General features: G+C 42.2%; 1 protein-coding gene across 4 annotated transcripts in view; it reads right to left on the bottom strand.

The window, feature by feature from the left end:
* PRDM5 (PR/SET domain 5) overlaps window positions 1-21,715 on the bottom strand; it is a 267,629-nt gene that overhangs the window by 179,943 nt on the left and 65,971 nt on the right. For all 4 annotated transcript variants that reach the window (XM_069593363.1, XM_069593364.1, XM_069593366.1 and 1 more), the window contains exon 3: window positions 7,642-7,764. In XM_069593363.1, the coding sequence (XP_069449464.1) occupies window positions 7,642-7,764 (123 nt within the window). The remainder of the gene's footprint in view (window positions 1-7,641; window positions 7,765-21,715) is intronic.

Here is a 21,715-nt window from a genome sequence, read left to right as displayed (position 1 = left end):
CAAGTGATCAGAGGACACTGACAAACTTTCAAGAGTCTCCCCAAGGGTCTTTCACTGAAGTAGCAGGCAGTGACTGCTATCTTAAATTTGGTCTCCTGTGAATGACTTTACATTGTACACAGAACTGAAGGCACAGGAAACTTGAAAATGCTGCTGTTGAAACTCAGGAACAAGACCAAGTTCTCAGCTCAAATTCTAAAAGAGAATGGAGAGTCACCCAGAAAGCAGTTTCTATGCCGATGTGCAGCAGAGCCAAGAGCAGGGGTGTCCATTCATATGTGGCTATAGATCTGTGATAAAAGATTCCTTCTTTAAAGAAACCTGATTATTATTTTCCTAAATAGTATTATCTACCATCCTCCTTTTCATTGGAACATTTATATACAATGAGGATCTGATGCAAAAATCAGATGACAGTTCAATTTATCGTGGATGGCGACATGAGCCTAAAAGGGCGGTGAGACTCAAGAAAGCTGCCGGAGTGGCCTACGGGCCAGCATGACTCTGCAACCATCCAGAACAGCAGACGCCACAGTGTCCAGCGGGCACTCTGACATGTAATTATATAGTCAGGTCCTGAAGCTATCATCTTGGCCCTGAGGCTGTTCATATAACCCAGGCAAAGTTTTTCTCACAAAGAAAGGCGATTTCCCAGAGGCAATTTCACTTCAGACATGAGTGACAGTAAATCATAAATACCCACTGGGCTATATTGCAATTTCACTCTGATTCAGGGTTCTTTCTCGAAACCTCAATTCTAGGCACTCCACAGTGAGGGGGTACACAGTGAACTCAAATGTGTAAGTTCTCAATACATATCCCCACTTACTGGTGCACTCTAAGTGTTCAGAAAGTGCCAGCTGCCATCATCATCATTACTAAGAATTAACTTATCCTTCAAGGCTATCACTATATACATGTCTTAAAGAGAGTTCTATACATATTCATGTTCCCTATGAATAAACTACAACATAATTGAAAGTAATAAAATTGATAAGTAATAAAATATCCTACTCCCTGCAGGAACACACAGCAACAGTAGGGTTTGGTATTTAAAACCTCACAGATCCAATTACTTATAGTTTTAATTTAGTTTAAATTTTAACCTTAGTGAAAGACAAATATGTACCTCACTGGAAGACAACTAAGACAGACCTGTGAGTTATTTAACTGATATTTTATTTAAGACTATTGCTAGAGAACCTTACAATTCTATAACTGAGTCTACAACATACTGTAGAAACATAATTTGTAAAAATGTGATAGGAAAAATCAAATAGGTAAGAGACAGAATTTGAGGAAACTAAGTATAATTTTGGGTATAGGTGAGAAATCCTTTTGACATTCCTTTTTGTTGGTTGCTTGGTTGGTATCACTGCTCTTTGGACTTTGCTTCAACGCTATTTGATTGGCCTGTCGATCTTGGTGGCTTGATGACACTGGACGTAGTTCTTTCTATCGGACTCTAAAAACTCCAGGCCGCTGCTCTCCTTGGAGACCCGTACCTGATCTCCCAGCTCTGCTGTACTAAAATGTCAGGTGGCACCAGGAAAGACTCTGGGAATAACCGCCTGAAACTGTCCATCCTCTCACCAGGAGGAGGTAGGACAGCAAATAATACAGAACAGAACAGCGCTTCTGCTCGAGAGGACACCGGACTGACACGGGGGCGGGGGCAGAGCAGCGCCACCATCACGAGCACAGCTTCAAGCTCAGCGCCCTCGAGACTGCAGACCACCCCAGTGCGCTGACAGCCTCATGGAGCAGTGCACCAAGACCCAGCTATCCTTCCATACGCGCCTTTTTCTTCAAGCAGCAAGCCACCTGTCCATTATGGTGATAATATATTGTGAGAATTCCCAAGGAAAGTATGTTCGGAAACATGTCTTAAGAACAGGAGATATAATAACCAAAGAATTCCAAGTTTCAACTTCAAATGACATAATTCTGTGTTTAAACAAATACTTTTCTACTGAAGGATCAGGAATTTTCAAAAGGTTTCAAAATACTAACTAGTTTAGTTACTCTTTCAAAAATTTGCGTATTTTTTTTCTTTAGTGTAATAAAATAAGCATTTAATAAGAATCACCCATTTCTTATGGAGCCTAAGAATTCTTCTGGTTCATTTTAAGCCAAATCTTTTACATTCAGAATTTTCTGGTTTAGCTGGAAGTATCTTTCATAGACCCGAACACACATTTCAACTGAATGTTCTGAAATGTGTACATGTGGGAGGAACTCTGCTTATGAGATCCTTCTTCAATTGTTCAGACACTTAAATCATCGTTTCCAAAGAAAATTCTCCAAAATTGAATAAACTGCAAAACTAGAAGTATAACTGAGTCTCCGAAAAGGAACTCCAATCCTTTGCCAAAACAGACCTCGAATTCTTAATCCCATGTCCAAAAAAATTGGACCAAGGATTGACGTTTTCCACCAAGCAAGCCACATAACCACAAATGTTTCTCATTTACTCTACTCCTGGGACATACAGCTAAAATAAAAAATTTCCTGAATACCCCAAATTTCAGATGCAATTTGGAATGCAAGTGATTCATAATGTTTTGCAGGAAACATTATGATCATCTCTTACCAACTCAGTGTTTCTGGAATGCAATCCTTGGGAGATTACCCCCAACAAATCAGAAGGCTGAATCACTGTCAGCCATGTGACCCAAATATCAAGCTCTCTGCCCTAGCTCAGGGTGATTCTGAACCCTAAGCAATCTGCTTCTCCAGCTACTGTTCCCGTAAGAAAGCCTGTCACCTCAAGGGAGCTAGCAAAGTTCCACCCTGTGCTCGTAGCAAGAAACATGGTAACAGCGCACTCAGCCCCCTCCTAGGAAAGGAGGGGACAGTGTCAAAAGGAGCCAAAGGCACTGGCAGCACTTCTGACCGCGACTCTCACACCGAAGCCTAACAGTCGCAGACACTAATTCAAGTGCGAAACCGCACGGAGCCTCTAGCTAGTTTATGAGTCCTACTCTAACCCCACTCCCACTTCACCCCCATTATTAAGTCAAATAATAATTTCTCGGTGTATCAAGGTTGCAAAAATAATCTTTTATAGATTCCTATTTTCTTGCAAGGAAAGAAACACAGCTGAAATAGAGGAAGAAAAGTACTGCACTGAACATACCAAGTGAACATAAACGCTGTCTTAGAAATCATGGTGACTAAGAAGGAGAGAAGTGTAGGTAGCTGCAATATGATAGAAGAAAAAAAAATGAAAAGGGCATAGAGTAGCAAACATGGGGAGTAGCAATAAGACATGGAGACAAACACTTACTGACAGCATTCCATTACCCAAAGGACTCAGTACAAGCAAACTGTACAGTTAAGGGAACTCTTAGAGACAACCTGAGGGGTTCTGGGGGCAAAGCTCAGAGCTGAGCATATAACACTGAAGGTTTGGGCAAACGGAGAGAGCCACTGAGTCTAAAGAAATAACAGACGATAGGGAGAAGTGCCCAAAAAGGAATTTAAGAAAAGCTTAAAATCACTACTTAAGCATAAAAAGAAAAGAATCAAGTTTAAATAGAATAATATTCTCTAAAATATAACAATGAATTTGCCTAAATTAGATTTCATGGGTATACACACAATTTTTATATTGCCAACATTGACAGAGAAACAAACTGAGCCCTTTCCAAACAGGTAAAGGAGTACGTCAAGGCTGTATATTGTCACCCTGCTTATTTAACTTATACGCAGAGTACATCATGAGAAACGCTGGGCTGGAAGAAGCACAAGCTGGAACCAAGATTGCTGGGAGAAATATCAATAACCTCAGATATGCAGATGACACCACCCTTATGACAGTAAGTGAAGAACTAAAGAGCCTCTAGATGAAAGGGAAAGAGGAGAGTGAAAAAGTTGGCTTAAAGCTCAACATTAAAAAGACTAAGATCATGGCATCCGGTCCCATCATTTCATAGCAAATAGATGGGGAAACAGTGGAAACAGTGGCTGACTTTATTTTTTTGAGCTCCAAAATCACTGCTGCTGGTGACTGCAGCCATGAAATTAAAAGACACTTACTCCTTGGAAGGAAAGTTATGACCAGCGAAGACAGCATATTAAAAAGCAGAGACATTCCTTTCCAACAAAAGTCCATCTGGTCAAGGCTATGGTTTTTCCAGTGGTCATGTATGGATGTGAGAGTTGGACTGTGAAGAAAGCCGAGCGCCGAAGAATTGATGCTTTTGAACTGTGGTGTTGAAGAAGACTTTTGAGAGTCCCTTGGACTGCAAGGAGATCCAACCAGTCCATCCTAAAGGAGATCAGTCCTGGGTGTTCATCGGAAGGACTGATGTTGAAGCTGAAACTCCAATACTTTGGCTCACTGATGCGAAGAGCTGACTCGTTGGAAAAGACCCTGATGCTGGGAAAGATTGAAGGCATAAGGAGAAGGGGATGACAGAGGATGAGATGATTGGATGGCATCACTGACTGAATGGACATGGGTTTGGGTGGACTCTGGGAGTTGGTGATGGACAGGGAGGCCTGGCGTGCTGTGGTCACAAAGAGGTCACAAAGAGTCGGACATGACTGAACTGAACTGAAACTAAGCCCATAAATTACAATGAGGATATACCTGAAGATCCTGTGAGATTAGTATGCCTCAGAAAACCATGAAAAAATATAAAATACTTGAAAATAATTAATGTCTACACATTTTTTAAAAGAGATCAATTTAAATGTGTGGTTGGATCAACACATATCATGAACAATGTAAAAAGTGGCTTGAATATAGCTGGCCACTAAAGAGCCTATGTTCCAAACCCTTTGGTAAGTCATCACTAACTTGCCCGTACAAAAAGAACAGTAATCACACTGGTTATCCACTACCTATTTGTACTGAAAAAAACAGGCTAGCTAATAACTTAAGGAAATGAAATATTCTAAATGACTGTTTTCCAGTTACTTGGAAACCTAATTATGTACATTTTCCCTTGCATTTTTCCTCTTGCCATTGTTGGTTTTAGACTAGGACTGAGTGAATCAGCCTAACCCTGACATTAAGCTATCGAGAGTTTGTCGTGAGTAAATGGCATGACGTGCGTGAAGCCTCTAGAGCAGTGCACGTGGGCACACTGGAGGAGCTGAGGGCTCCCTCACTCTGCCCCTTCCCCCCTGCTCCTGCTAACCTTCACCTTGCTTTCACTTCTTTAGTTTGGGGTCCAGGAGCCGAGCTTTCACATGTGGTCTGTCAACTCCCAAACACAATGTAAAGCTTCTTTGATTCTTATAACGATATGCCCAATGAACTTTAATTACAGTTCAGTTCAGTCATTCACTCATGTGCGACCCCAGGCCTCTCTATCCGTCACCAACTCCCGGAGCTTGCTCAAACTCATGTCCATTGAGTCAGCGATGCCATCCAACCATCTTATCCTCTGTCATCCCCTTCTCCTCCTGCCTTCAGTCTTTCCCGGCATCAGAGTCTTTTCAAATGAGTCATCTCTCCACATCAGGGCATGAAAGTATTGGGAGTTTCAGCTTCAACATCAGTCCTTCCAATACGATGGACTGGTTGGATCTCCTTGCTGTCCAAGGGACTCTCAAGAGTCTTCTCCAACACCACAGATCAAAAGCATCAATTCTTTGGCACTCAGCTTTCTTTACAGTCCAACTCTCACATCCATACATGACTACTGGAAAAACCATAGCTTTGTCTAGACAGACCTTTGCCGGCAATGTCTCTGCTTTTGAATATGCTGTCTAGATCGGTCATGGCTTTTCTTCCAGGGAGTAAGCATCTTTTAATTTCATGGCTGCAGTCACCATCTGCAGTGATTTTGGAGCCCAAGAAAACAAAATCTGTTACCATTTCCTGAGTCCTTCTAAAAACTTCTTGTCTTGACTCTTTTTCTCTTTCCCTTAATTTCTACTGAGGGATCAATGGCGTTTAAGTCACAGTTAGTATCAGAGCCTGATGCTGTGTATAACACTATCCTAAAATACAGGGTACAGAATTCAATAAAACGTTGTTCCCACCTAGGAGAGTTAATTATCTATGTCAGCTTGACTGGGCCACCGGGTACCCAGATAGCTATTCAGACATTATTTTGTTTCTGTGAGGATGTTTTTGCGTGAGATTAACGTTTTAACACATGAATTTGAGTAAAGCAGACTACCCTCTCGGAGAAGGCAATGGCAACCCACTCCAGTACTCTTGCCTGGAAAATCCCATGGACGGAGGAGCCTGGCAGGCTGCAGTCCATGCGGTCACGAAGAGTCAGACACAACTGAGTAACTTCACTTTTACTTTTCACTTTCACGCATTGGAGAAGGAAATGGCAACCCACTCCAGTGTTCTTGCCTGGAGAATCCCAGGGATGGGGGAGCCAGGTGGGCTGCCGTCTATGGGGTCACACGGAGTCGGACACGACTGAAGCGACTGAGCAGCAGCTGCAGACTGCCCTCTACAATGTAGGTGGGCCTCATCCAATCAGCTGAAGTCCTGAAAAGAACAAAAGGGTCTCCCTTCCCCCAGCAAGTAAAAGAGAATTCTTTTTTTAATTTTGGCCCCAACCCATGGCATGTGGAACTTCAGTTCCCTGACCAGGAATCAAACCTGTGCCCCTTGCACTGGAAGGTAGAGTCTTAACCCCTGGAGCACAGTGGAAGTTCCAAGAGAATCCTTTTGCCTAATGGCTTTTAAGCTGGAAAATCCACTCTTGAGGCCTGACGGACTTTCAAGTGGGACACTGGCTCTTGCTGATTCTACAGCAGCTTTCATGTCATCAAGCTATTTCATGTGTTGAAATAGAACACCTGCTCTTCACTGCACTACAGCACTCTGTGGGCTCTGGACTTGAGGTGGGACACTGGCTCTGAAGAGACTGAGCTTGCCAGCCTCCGTAACTACATAAGCCAATTTCTTAAAATAAATCTCTTTCGCAGTCTCTGTCTCTTTCTCTCTTTCTAGATGGATGGATGGAGAGATAGGTATGTGCTAAGTCACTCAGTCGTGTCTGACTCCTTGACCCCGTGGACCGTAGCCCACAGGCTGCTCTGTCCACGGGATCCTCCAGGCAAGAATACTGGAGTGGGTTGCCATGCCCTCCTCCAGGGATCTTTCCGACCCAGGAATTGAACGCACGTCTCTTATGTCTCCTGCACTGGCAGGTGGGTTCTTTACATCACAGATATAGATATATAGATCCTATTGGCCCTGTTTCTCTGAAAACCCTGAGGAATACAACACCCTCAAGAAGCTCAGAGTACAGCCACAGGGAGACACATCCAAATAAACTTTCTCCATGAAGCCTTTCCCAAACAATAACATAGAACATTGTGCCATGAGCCAAATAAGCCATCAAACAGAAAAATTATCAATAAACATTCACTGAATGAATTAAAAGTACCTGAAAGCAGAATCTGCCAAGGATAATATCAGACCGTGTAACTCATCCCCTCAAGAATTCTCATAAAGTCAGTGATCTGGTGTCAATTTACAGCTGGGCTTGCCCTTTCCTGCATATGCTGACTAGATGAGACTTCTCTGCTTTTATGAGTTAGTTACTGTTATTCGAAGCAGGTCATTTGGAAATAAATTTAAAACAGGGAGAACAGTTATAAATTAGTTCATTCCCCTCAATGTACAGAGTACAAATAAGAAGCAAATAAGCTCACTTGGATGGCAGCCAGGTTCTTCTGCTCCTGAGATGGTGCCTCATGAACAAAGCGAAGCCAGTTGGAGTGTCGCGGGTTGGTAGCATCCAAAATGTACAGGACTTCTCCCTTACTCCCCCGAACCTGAAATGGAAGAGTGCCCGAATTTACACTTGAAGTTAGTATTAGCCGCACTAAACAGATTAGTCAAACTGAAAATAACACGGTATTTTTTCATAAGTATCACCTTTCTATTAACAGGTGTTGAATAGATGCCGGATTAACATCCAACCCTTAAACATACATACCAACAGAGCCTGCGCCTTCATTTGACAGATCTAGATGACTCACAAATGCAATCAATTCTCAAAAACATCCTATGTTGATAGCTCTTTTCTGGTCAAAATTATTTATTTGTAGGTACAGTTTAATACATGTGTGGCAAATGCAGTTGTTTAGGGGATAACCATAGGTGCAACACGTCCTATTTTCCACACAAGAGGGCAGTGCGGCTTGGTTCCTCAAGTGGCAGGGGTAGAGCTGGAACAATCATCTCAGTTTCTCTCTGCACCTGCTTACTGAATCATTTCCATATGTGGACAATCTGCTAATCTAACCAGTGGAACTGGACATCCACTGGGCTACAATTCACATTTTAACTAGTGGGTAAATAAAAAAGTTCAATTCTGTCGTTTCATGGCCTGCTGAAGTCTTGCTGAGCGGACAGTTGGCTCTGTTTCATGCCATAAGCCCTGCTGTTCAGATCTACTCAACTCCCAATCGAGGCAGGGAGGGCTGTAACTGCCACAGGACCCAGGACTCCACTGGACACTCTTGAATCCAAGTTGCTTTGAATCTAGCTTCTTAGAACTGCTGCACTGTAAAGCTACAGCCACTTGCTCAGTTTAATAAAACATACACCAATCTTTACCCAATGCTTATTTTGAGTTCGTATTCAAATGGAATCAAGGGAAGGAGGAGGGAAGGAATGAGTGATTAGCACTCCGTATCTCCAACACAGAGTAACAAAAAATATTAATATGAAGACTATATCTTCACTGACTCAGGGTGGGGAGAAACAAACTCCAGATTTCTAAAATTTTATAAAGTAAAGAAGAGGGTCACAAACAGTTGGACATGACTGAAGCGACTGAGCACATACGTACCACGGTGCCAGATACTGCTAATGCCCTGGGAATTTTTCAGTGAACAAAACAGACAGACAAAGCCTGACCCCACAACCCTTAGGAGCAAACGAGCACAGACTAGAGCTTCAGTGACAGGAGGAGGACATGGGGAAAGGGGAGAAGGGCTCTTCAGGATGGAGCGGTCAGGCAGAGGCGTGCTGACAAGGTGACCAGAAAAGCGTTCTAAGTGAAGACAGGGCACAGGCCAGGCGAGAGCTCAGGGAGACCGTTTCCAAGCCAGGGGGAACAGCCAGGAAAGGACACGTAGAAAGGCCCTGAGCTGGAAGCAGATTAAGAACAGCAAGGAGGCCGTGAGGCTAGGACAGAAGGAGCAATGGAAAAAGTGGTGGGTGCTGAGATCAGACAGACTGACACAGGCCAGATCACAGGCACTGACTGGAGACAAGAAAGTTACCCCCAGAGGGTAGGTTACCCAAAAGCTGCTGCGTAAAAATACCTGCTGCACGCTCTACACAGACCCTCAAGATTCTAACACATATTTTCTGGGGAAAAAATACAGTTAGCCTTCTCCTTGCATTTCATATATGCCATGTTTCTCAGACAAGTCTTATTTTCTTAAGGGTCCAAAGATCCTCAATAATCATTTAAAAATCTCTGTGATAAATAGCAGACCCTCAAAAGGCAGGGGTTTAATTTTCAACACTGAAACTGTTCAAAGAATTTAACACTGTGAATACCTCTTCCTTGTGTCTTATATGTTTAGGCGTGAAGCTATGGGGATTTCTCACTAAATAACAACCTCATTCTGAGATCTGCATTGGGGGGCCCTGAAAATCGCCCTGCCCGCATGCTCACACATCAGTTCAGAATCCTGACCCCCACTGGGTAAAGCCGAAAGTATCCAGCCACACTGCTGGCGCAGACAGAAGTGACACAGCAACACTTCCGCAAGAGGACACCAGGCCACATTTCTTCAAGCAGAGTAAAAGAAGTAACTCTAAACATCTGAGTATAAATTCTCCTTTCCAGGCTCCGCCATAGCTATAGTAACAAAACTGTTTATATGACAAACAGCTAAATTAAGCACAACAGGTAGCAATGCCACTAGATACTAAAAAAAAAAAATTTTCTCAGAAGTGAAATCCAAAATCTACAACTGTCTCCTGAAATCCACGCAACCCAGCTAATTCTACATCAGGAAACACCAGCATGACTGCCAGGGCATATTGCATTTGAGAGGCTACCACTACGTACAGAAACGGTTAATGATCCTTCTTAGTCATACATTTGTTACTCAGTATTAAGTATGGCACGGCAATACTTTGGCCACCTGATGCAGAGAGCCAACTCACTGGAAAGACCCTAATGTTGGGAAAGACTGCAGGCAGGAGGAGAAGAGGGCAACAGAGGATGAGATGGTTGGATGGCATCATGGACTCAGCGGACATGAGTTTCAGCAAATTCCAGGAGATAGTGAAGGACAGGGAAGCCTAGCGTGCTGTAGTCCATGGGGTCACAAAGAGTTGGACCCAACTGAGCAACTCAACAACAAATTAAGCACAATATATATCAGATGAGTTTGACATTTGAAATCCATTCTTCAAAGATGTGTAACATAACAAAGACTTCTCTGTGACTTACTATAATAAGCCCATTTTACAAAGGGCATTGCTTGTTCCTTATTTTTTCAGCTTTTCCCCAGATCCTCTGGCTCCAGCTATGTTGAATGACTCAGTTACTCATTTCCAGTCCATTAGATGTATGCACTTTCTAATAGGTTATCTATTATCCTCTCACATCATATTTCAGCTTAAGAGACATGTACAATTTAATGCCTTCGTAAATTATTACAAGATTGTCACTTTCAATAATCTAAATCTATATATTATTGCTTATAATCTCCTAACAACGCTATAATGACAGACTATAGTGGCCTACACATTTACATTTGACATAACTTTTTTGCTCATTAACAGAGCTGCTGCTCATTTATTTTACTCTAAACATCTTTATCCAAATGACGCTTAAGTTCCTACCGTGTAGTCTTTACAGGCCACCTGCTTTCTCTGGTTTTCTAGTGGCTGGTCCTTTCCTCGTTTCCTCCATCCCAGTCTCCAACATTTGACTGAAGCTGTTGGATTATCGCTTACATGACTTTTACCTTCCTACCCTAACCCCAGCATTCTCCTCACTGAAATATCTAAGAGAGACATCCAAGGATAATCTAATCCATCGTTCCTCTTTCCAAAGAAATCAAATTAAAAAAAAAGAAACTCCAGACAGATGGCTATTATTAAAGGCTCCATTTATCTATTTTGATACTGAACCCTGAGTAATATAAATTGAACCTTTTTAAAGACTAATGAATAAAGAAGACTCAAAATTCTTCTTAGTATCACATTCCAGCATCTGACCTTTGCAGTGAGTGTGTATTGCTTTTCCTTTCAAAACTAGTCCTCCCAATACCATCTTATTCTATTTGAATATTCATGGAAATGAAGCGTATCGGTTAATGTCCTATTGAGGACTGTCTTCTGAATACCAGGGTCTATAAAGAAATCAGAGGACAAAATGGTGGGATGGCATCACCAACTCAATGCACATGAGTTTAAGCAAGTTCTGGGAGACGGTGAGGGACAGGGAAGCCTGGTGTGCTGCAGTCCATGAGGTGGCGAAGAGTGGGACACAACTAAGCAACTGAACAGCAACAATAAAGAAGTTAAATTTTCATCTTGCAATAAAAATCATCTCAATTCTGAATTCTGATTTGCACAGGCTTCCTAAGCCAGCTACATAAAAATAAGTTAGCTAAATTAGGAAAGGGAAAAAATCTTTTATGTGAAAACGAAAACCTTCCTCCCTTTAATCAAGTCATTCGTATCTCTAGGACTGCCACTATACATTAAAAGCAAATTATCACTGCACAGGAACTTGGCAGGTTCTTGTCTCTGTCAAATGCTTCTGACATCACTTCTCAAGGTCCAAGACACTGTGCTGGACGTGTCTTTATTTCCAGATTAAAGATTAATGGCATTCATATAAAAGGAATGAAGTTACAGCATGAATGAACTCTGAAAACATTATGCTAAGTGAAAGAATCTAGTCTTGAAAGACCATATATTATATGATTCAGTGATACAAAATGTCCAGAATAGGGAGTAAATTAGTGGTTGCCTAGGTCTGTGCGGACAAAGAGGTACAAGGGTCATAGCTAAAGAGTATAGGGGCTTCTTGAGACTGATGAAAACATTCTAAAATTGATTATAATGATTGTAAAACTCTGTATATATACTAAAAACCAATTTGAACAGTAAAAAAAAAAAAATATATATATATATATATCACAGTTTGCCTTTCCATCCAGCAAAGGACAGAAGAAACCACAAAAAGATTCAGCTCAACAACAACAACAACAAAAAAACCCCTAACATGTAAATGAAAGAAAAAATTGGAAATATATATAAACAATTTTTCTCTCCTTCAATTTAAATATTCTCTCTGTTAAACGGGGTCAACTATAAACAGAGAAGCTTATTTGTTTTTTGGATGGTTCATGTTCATAGTAGAAGGGTCTACAACGTTACTCTATTATTTTCCTTCAATTATTTTGAATGCCTGAGAAATTTTTCACTTAGTACATACAAGGCATCAGCCTCCCCAGGGCAAAGCTAATCAGCCAGATTTGTCCCTAGACATGATAAAATGTAACCAACAGAATTTTACTTAACAGCAGCATGGTAAAATTAATGACAGTGAAATATAATTCGTTCCAAAAATATAGCAATAATTTCCTTCATTAGAAGTCACAATATGTTATATGATTTATTAAAGAAAATATATTTTCCTTTCTGTCTTTCAATAAGACTTTTCAAAGAAGGTAATAATTTTAAAGAAGTAAGATTTAGAGCATGGATGTCTTTAGAGGATAAACTGTCATCATGTTTTTGTATTTAAATTACAGGCATTGTTTCAGCAATTGTTTTTAAATGAAGTAAGGCCAGATGCCCTGCTTTCAGTATTTAATTACCCAGACTTCAGGATATCTTTAGGAACACAAACAACTAAGTGTGTTCAAACAATCAATTCTGACAGCACACTGTTGTCAGACTTAAACTAAAGAGAGACACACTTTTCAGGAATCAGCAAAGATCATCCCTAGGAAACTGTAATGATTTATAGTTTCTAAGTGAAAGGTGTGGTTTTTTCCTGTTGACTTTTCAAAGACTTCAGTCTCAAATCCTTCCTAGCTCTGGTGCTTTTAAATACACATGCGCAATCACTGGAGCATACCCAGGTTTATGTCCCCCCGAAACTATCCCACAGTCCTGATTCACAGAAACCCATCCTCAGATGGGAAAGCACATGGGGAGAGAACACAGGCCTTGACAGGCCTTCAGTAAAGGCCTTCACTGAGCACCACCCAGAGTATAATACACCCAAGAGTAAATGACGTAAAAGGGCCGATGAACAACGTCAAGTCTCTTTCTCATTAGCAATAATTACTGCCCTAAATATTTCAAGCTGGCATTCTACAGTGATAAAAATGCTGGACTGGAAATCAAAAAGCCAGATGTGATCCAAACTTGACTGTGAGTCAAGGGAGACGCACTTCCTCCAGCTGAATTAAGCCATGGTCTCCTGACCTCTGAAATGGGGAATGACAGTCCCTGTGCTGACCCGGCTGTGGGGGCATCAAAGGACTAAGATGCATGACTGGCAGAGAGCCCGCCTCCCAATGCAGGAGGCATGACACGGATTAGATCCCTGCGTCGGGAGGATCCCCTGCATCTTCAGGAGGGCACAGCAACCCACTCCAGTATTCTTGTCTGGAGAACCCCATGGACAGAGAAGCCTGGCTGGCTACGATCCAGAAAGTCGCAAGAGTCAGGCGTGACTGAAGAGACTTAGCATGGCATGGCACACTGAGGAAAGCGAGGCTCACAGCAACTAACACGTTCTCAGAGACGACGCTGCTTCCAACAGCGGAGCAGGCCACACATGTACCATCTTCCTGCCGTGTCAGCTTGTTCAAAGAACATACATGAAGGAAACCCTAAGAATATCATCAAACCCAAACACATACAAGTCGCCTCTGCTTGAAAGCCTGAAGTGAGAGCAGGCGCCGCCACCAGGCGGTAGCTAACCCAGGTGTAGGTCGGCTCAGCTGACCTTCCCCCTTAAGTCAGATTCCAGCGTGCTGCCCTCCCTTCAGTGGCTTTAATTTCTCTCCCAACTATAGCCCTTCAAATTTCTGAAGGCAGCAGTGTGAATCTCCTTCTCCATCCTTTCTCTCCTTGTCTAAGGTGATAAATGTTCCTCCACTATCCTGGCTGCCCTCTCACAGATGCACACTGATTTGTCAAAACTCTCTTCACACAGTACAGCATTCAGCACACACAGGACTACCATGATGTGGGCACTATTCCTCAGCAGCTCACCTGGTAAAGAATCCAATTCCCCTGCAATGCAGGAGATCCCAGTTCGATCCTTGGGTTGGGAAGATCCCCTGGAGAAGGGAAAGGCTACCCACTCCAGTATTCTGGCCTGGAAAATTCCATGGACAGAGGCACCTGGCAGGCTACAGTCCATGGGGTTCCAAAGAGTCAGACACAACTGAGCAATTTTCACATTTACTTTTCTACTGATGCAATTTAAAAATCACAGAAGCTGTTTTGATTGCCACATCTTACATTTAGCTGAGGCTGCCTTTATAACCACCTAATCTATATCAAGAAAGCTCACCTGATACTGTCAAAGATGTGAAGGCAAGTTTTAACTGAGGAACTCAGTCAGGTTTATATACGTAAGCAAATCCTGCGCTTGGGCACCTGACCACTCAGAGATGGAAATCTTTTATCTGGTCCTATCTCAATAAATATTTTATTCACTAAAAGCTCAGCTAATGTGTCTTCTTTTTTAAAACTGCCATTGCCTTCATTTCCTTTATGCAGCATGCTTGGGGCTGGTGCATGGGGATGACCCAGAGAGATGTTTTGGGGAGGGAGGTGGGAGGGGGGTTCATGTTTGGGAATGCATGTGAGAATTAAAGATTTTAAAATTAAAATAATAATAATAATAATAAAATAAAATAAAATAAAAGTCAAAAAAAAATTAAAAGTTAGAAAATATTTTTTAAGAGGTAATGGGAGACTTAACTTCAAAAGCATTCCATACCTTGTCTTTCAAAGCACTTGTAAAATAGGACTAATTTTTTTAAAGAAGAAATAAATGCCATGACAATGTGAAAGACACCGTGAAAAGCACATCGTCATTTTCACAGTAAATTCGTGGAAGAGCCTTAGCAGTATAACCACTGTCCCTCCCTTCCGACAGTTTTACAAACATATTCAGGCAGTCAGACTTCAGTGATATTTTGGATAGACAAGTTTTTTACTGCACAAAAAAACATTTAGCTGACATTAGCTTATGACCACCACAGCTTTAGGGGTTTTCTATAAAGAACATGCAAAGGTTAGTACATGAATGCTGGCATCCATTCTGACTGTTAGCGGCCGTCTGGTTTAGTTCTTGATTTGGTCAACATCCTAAGGCAGGTGACTTCTCCGTAAGTAAAGTGTTATTTCACTAAGGAATTAGAAAACCATATTAATAAAGTTAGCATGTCATTTCTCAACTTGGTATAATCCATCAAATCCATCATATACGATTCACAAAACTTTAAATCTAGTTAACATTTTATGAGCCTATAGCATTGTCAGAATTTTAATACAGATTTGAGACTTATACAGACAAGAGCCTTGAAGTCAGCTTCTGGAGAATCCTCCCTATGGTATACCAAAAGGTACACAAAATATGCCAAGTATAAGAAAATTTTAATAGCAAAATTCTAATTAACAGACACAAAAGCATTTCAAATGGTTCTTTGTGTAAAAAACCACGATAATCTCCAAGATCCTAAGATCACAGTCTTGATGCTGTTTTTAGAAGATGATGCCTTGTATCCGAAAATTTCTGGGCAAGGTTAGTAGTCACACTGAATAACAAAGAGCTCTGTGCAGTCCACAGGGAGAAAAAAATGAGAAAAAAAAAGATCCAGGTTTCCTTTGATTCTAATTTGAGTCAGTTCCTAACCCAATTTGCACTTGTAGTCACTGTTTTTGTATTTTTCCTAAATACGCAGTTTTTCTACAGCTATTAATATTGAACCTACCTGGCCTATTTAAATTAATTGTACTTTACATTCACATCTCCAAAATGTATGCAACTCAATAAAGAGACAAATACATCATCCTAGAATGAGAATACACCTAAAGCAATAGAACATTTCCCGATCGCTAACGTTCATCATGTCCTTTCTTAGAATCATCCAACGGTCACAGCTCTGTGCTGAATGTTTCTAAAAAGGTAACAGTTATCAGTAAACAGCATTTACTGAACAACATCTACTGTGCAGTTCTTTACTGGTTATTTTAAAGTGTGCCATGAGAAGCTACAAGTGAAATTCTAGAATACTGTTTCTTTATCCAACATCCTCGGTATTAATAAGGACACAGAAAACACAATTTTTAAAAGAAATAACAAAGCAAAGTCTGATTATCATAAGGCAGATATACACACAAACTTCGTTCATTTCAAAAATACTACACACAGGTGTAAAAGAAACTGTGCTGAGATCCTGAGGAGGGACCAAAGTAAAAATAAAATGTTAGCAAAGAGGATGTTATAAAAAGCTTCCAACAGACAAGGTTGGCAACCAGAGTAGACCTAGCAGGCCCAGGACTAGCATGTTTACAAAGGGCCTGCTTCTAAGTAAGACCGGCCCTTGCCTGGCATGAGGGAACTTGGAGTTCTCAGGATGTCCCCCGTCAACAGCTAATGAATAAGGCTGGTTCACTCTTCCTAGACAGTATAAACACCATGGTTTATGCTGAAAACCTGCTTTTCTTCTGGGAATCTGGAGTCGTGGTACATGCTAGGCAGAAGGTGGCTACAAGCCCCAAATAAAAATCCTGGGTACTAAATTTCTAATGTGCTTCCTCGTACAGGAACACCACATGTGTGTGCTCCTCCTTCATCACCAGGAAAAGAGTGAGCTCCGTGTGACCTCTCACAGGAAGGAGGGAGCGTGATGAAATCGACGCTTGGGTTCCTGCAGATTCTGCCTGTGCCTTCTTCCCTCGTGAGCCAGCTGTGTACATCACTGAAGAAAATCTTCCCCATGAGTACAACTACAAGCTGAGTCTCATGAGTCCCTTGAGGGAATCTCAGAATGTGGGGGTGATCCTGAGATTCCCCAACACATAAGACAAGGTTAGTTCCAGTTGCTGAATGGACAACATACAAACCTGTCAACAGGAGAGGTAGAAAATCATCTAGAGATCAACAGAGTTTTATCATACTTATATGTAACTTATACAAATTAAACTACAACCATTCAATGAAAGGAAAAAATAAGTAAGAAAAACCAAAGAAAGAAAATAAATTTAGACAGTAGGGACCATTTCTTTTCACGGCCCATAATGGGATTGATATGAGATCATTGCCTTACAAACTAGTTCTAAGTCCAGTATAGCCTGTGACTCTACACCAGAGAACATTATCACAATAAAAGCATAGTAGAGTCCTCTCGCCTGGAGAATCCCACGGACAGAGGAGCCTGGTAGGCTGCAGTCCTTGGGGTCGCTAGGAGTCAGACACGACTGAGTGACTTCACTTTCACTTTTCACTTTCATGCATTGGAGAAGGAAATGGTAACCCACTCCAGTGTTCTTGCCTGGAGAATCCCAGGGACGAGGGAGCCTGGTGGGCTGCCGTCTATGGGGTTACACAGAGTTGGACATGACTGAAGCGACTTAGCAGCAGCAGCAGCAGAGCATTTTAGTCATTGTGTGAGGAGGAGGCAAGATGAATGATACTAGTAAATTAGGTTGGGAAGACAGTAAAGAATGATGGGACTCAAATTTGGTGGTTCAAACAGTAAAATCAGAGAAATAATAGGAAATAAGTGGGAAAAGTGTCCATTAGGAAGCTTTGTGCTTCATCAAAAAGAAACTTCAAACATAACCGCAAATCAGGATCCACCTCAGCAGGGATCAGCTTCTCAGTAACAATACACATGAAGAAAGAGGGAGAAGCAGAAACTATGATCTAGGAAAGAGGAAGGAAAATGGATGATGGGAGGCACCCCACAACTTTAATACGCAGGATGGACTGTGTATAGAGGAAAAATTTTATGAAAGGAAAAAGAATTAAACAGGCTATTACAATGACCTAGATGTGAAGTAAATAAGGCTCTGGAAAGAGGTAATGGCTATAAAAATGAAAACGATGGGTAACTGCAAAATAAACAGCTGGACGGAATCTGTTTATGGAACTGATTTAAGATACAAGCCAAGGAAAAAGTGGCAAATACTCCAAAACTGCAAGCTCCAGAGATCAGTCTCATTGATACTAACAGGAGATTGAAAAGGTAATAACCATTTGAAAGGGAATAATAAACAGGAAGAGATTAGTCTGACTCTCCACTTGGGGATTTTCATGTATATAAAGAGGACTTAAAAAGAAATGTTCTTTTGAAATAAGAAAACAGAGTTAAGGAGAGGATGAAAGGTAAGGGTGGGAAGCTTATGTCTTAAGAGTTAGAACCTAATACCTGAAAAATAGAGTACGGAAGGAGAAAATAAGACAGCCCACTCCTCTAAAAGGTTTGAATCCAAAACAGACAAAACTAGATAGGCATATTTAATGTAGTTATAGGAAGGAATACAAACATAACATTTAAATAATGTTTATGTCATATGCAAGCAAAGAAGACAGCAGAAAATCCTTCTCAAATCCTCCTACACATCTTGCCCATCAGGTGGGTTTGCCAAGGATTCCTAACTCTCTTTAGCTCTCAAGATACAGCAGAAAAATGTTGAAGTATGACCCTCAGAGAAGGCCCTTGAGCGCCACCGGACAGTATTCACAAGGAATTACAAATTACCCTCCAAATTACAGAATGTTCGTAAAAAGAAGCACTCTCCAAGGAGCAGATCTCTCCTTGCTCCTAAAAGATTTAGGTTCCTCATTCAAAATTTCTAGCTCTTTCCAAAATACACAAGCAGCTCATGCAATTCAATACCAGAAAAACCACCAACCCAATCCAAAAGTGGGGAGAAGATGTAAACCGACATTTCTCCAAAAAAGACATGTAGATGGCTAATAAGGTCTCAATGCTGCTCGTTGAGAGAAATGCACATCAAAACTATAATGAGATCACCTCACACTGGTCAGAACGGCCATCATCAAGAAATTTACAAACAGTAAATTCCAGAGAGGGTATGGAGAAAAGGGAACCCTCTTTCACTGTTGGTGGGAATGTAAATTAATGTGGCCACCATGGAAGACAGTATGGAGATTCCTTTAAAAACTAGCAATAAAACTACCATGTTCTGTGCTGTGCTCAGTCGTGTCCAACTCTTTGTAACCCCATGGACCACAGCCCTCCAGGCTCATCTGTCCATGGGATTCTCCAGGCAAGAATACTGGAGTGGGTTGCCGTTTCCTACTCCAGGGGATCTTCCCAACTCAGGGATCGAACCTGCATCTCTTGCATTCCCTGTATTGGCTGGTGGATCCTTTAACCAGTGTGCCACCTGGGTTTTCAGTAAAACTGCCCTATGACCCAATAATCCCACTACTAGGCATATACCCTGAGAAAGTCATAACTGAGAAAGACACATATGTCCCAATGTTCACTGCAGCACTATTTACTATAGCTAGGACATGGAAGCAACCTAGATGTCATCAACAGATGAATGGATACAGAAGACGTGGTACAGATTTATATAACTAAGTATTACTTGGCCATAAAAGGGAATGCATTTGAGTCAGTGCTAATGAGGTGGATGAACACAAAGCCTATTATACAGAGTGAAGTAAACAAGAGAAAAAGAAATATCATATATCAATACATCTGGAATCTAGAAAGATGGTACTGATGAACCTATCTGCAGGGCACCAATGGAGAGGCAGACACAGAGAACAGGCTTATGGACACGGGCGGAGGAGGAGAGGGTGGGGCAGATGCAGAGAGCAGCATGGGAGCAGACACACCAGCACACCTAAGGTACTCAGCCAGCAGGGGTCTGCTGCAGACTCGGCAATCAAACCAGCTCTGGGACAGCCTAGAGGGGCGGCACTGGGTAAGAGGCGGGCGGGAGGTGGAAGGGGGGCGCACATATGTATACCTAAGGCTGATTCAGGTTGATGGCTGGCAGAAAGCAACACTCTGTTGTAAAGCAATTATCCTTCAATTAAAAATAAATAAAAATTTAATTGTGTACTTTAAAAGTATATATAAACAAACAAAACCTTTTCAGCTGAAGTCCTTACGTGCCCTCCCCTGAATGTGAAGAGCAGGACCGCCTCGGAAGGCGCCCCAGCACCCATGTTACACATGCTCTTACTGCAGCTCATTCTCTAGAATCCTGCCAAAAGGCTCAAGTTGCCAGGAAGCAGGATCCCTGGGACAGGGGCATCACCCTGATACAGACCACATGTCTGGCATCAATAATGCTCTGGCAGCCAAAGGCCTGGCAAGGAATGCCATGCAAACCTGGGACACAAATCCTGCAGCAGAGGATGTTTTCTGATAAAGAAAGCTGGGGATTTTCCCCTGATCTGATTTCTTTGTAGCTGGACATGAATGTCTGGGCCTAGGGAGCTGACAGAAATGAGAACTCCCCTGGGTAAGAGCACATCAGAGAAAGAACCTTGGGCGTTCCAAGGGACCCATCGGGAATGTGACCCCTTTCAGAGACCTGGAGCTTACTGGGCTGTTTCTGTGGGCTCCGACTCCCCCACTCAGGACACTGAGTCCTCACTCTCAAATTGCCATGCCTTTGAGAACAGCACACGGTCTGCTTGAGAAGACAATGGGAGGACACTGAGATGATTCAGTCCTTGCTGTTGCTAAGTCCCACGTGGCTCAGTGGTAAAGATTCCGCCTGCCGAAGCAGGAGACACAGGAGACCGGGGTTCAGTCCCTGGGCTGGGAGGATCCCCTGGAGAAGGAAATGGTGACCCACTCCAGGATTCTTGCCTGAAAAAGTCCACGTACAGAGGAGCCTGGCGGGCTACAGTCCATGGGGTCACAAAGAGTCAGAAGGAACTGAGCACACACATTGCTAAGTCAGCCCTAATGTCAATCCTGTTTCAACTCCGGTAACACAGAATCCTATTATTTCATTTTTGATTGTTTTTCCATGGAACAATGTGATACCTCATGCCCAACCTATTCCCCAAGTGACTGGGATCCTATCCAGCTTGCTTTATACTCAATATAGTCACTCTAGTCATTGGATTCCTTTCCCTCAACCCCAACCTTTTCAAATAAGGCACAGTCATGCACTGTTAAAACTCATCCCAAGTCAGATGAAAGACAGAGCTGGTCCCTGCCAGCTGGTGCTCCTTGGTCCTCTACAGGCCAACAGTCCTACTCTTCTGAGATGGGTAATCCGGATGGCGGATTTCAGTTCCTGGCCTAGCAAGTGAGAGACTCCTCAGAGACCGATCTTCTACATTCTTCTCTACCTTGGGCCTCAAATCCCAAACCTGAACCTGCTTCTGGGTCAGATGCTCTGCCTTTTCCTGACCAAGAGCACAGGATCTGACCCTCAGTCCCCTCCTCTCAATCAGAGCACCCTAAACTACTCTTGTTCAGATGTCAAGAAAAGCTCTTAGATTTGGGGCATGTTTTGACCATGATCTACTAACTGAACATAAAGAAAATTTTCCAACTGAGTATTTTTCCACATTGACTTAAAAACCTTCAAATTCTTCCTCCTCACTGTCCTCAGAGTTCTCTCTGTAATTCGCCCATCTTCCCATGCTAATCCCTACCTAGAAGCTGCCCATTTTCTGCCAGAAGCCCAAACTCCTTGGCATGACATGCTGGCATGCCTTGTCTCAGCTCAGCTTGCTCTATCTCCCACGGCACTACG

The sequence above is a fragment of the Ovis canadensis genome, chromosome 6 (genome assembly GCF_042477335.2).
Source record: "Ovis canadensis isolate MfBH-ARS-UI-01 breed Bighorn chromosome 6, ARS-UI_OviCan_v2, whole genome shotgun sequence".
Taxonomy (NCBI): domain Eukaryota; kingdom Metazoa; phylum Chordata; class Mammalia; order Artiodactyla; family Bovidae; genus Ovis; species Ovis canadensis.
Note: the sequence above shows the minus strand (reverse complement) of the source record. Positions and strands in the feature narration are given on the sequence as shown.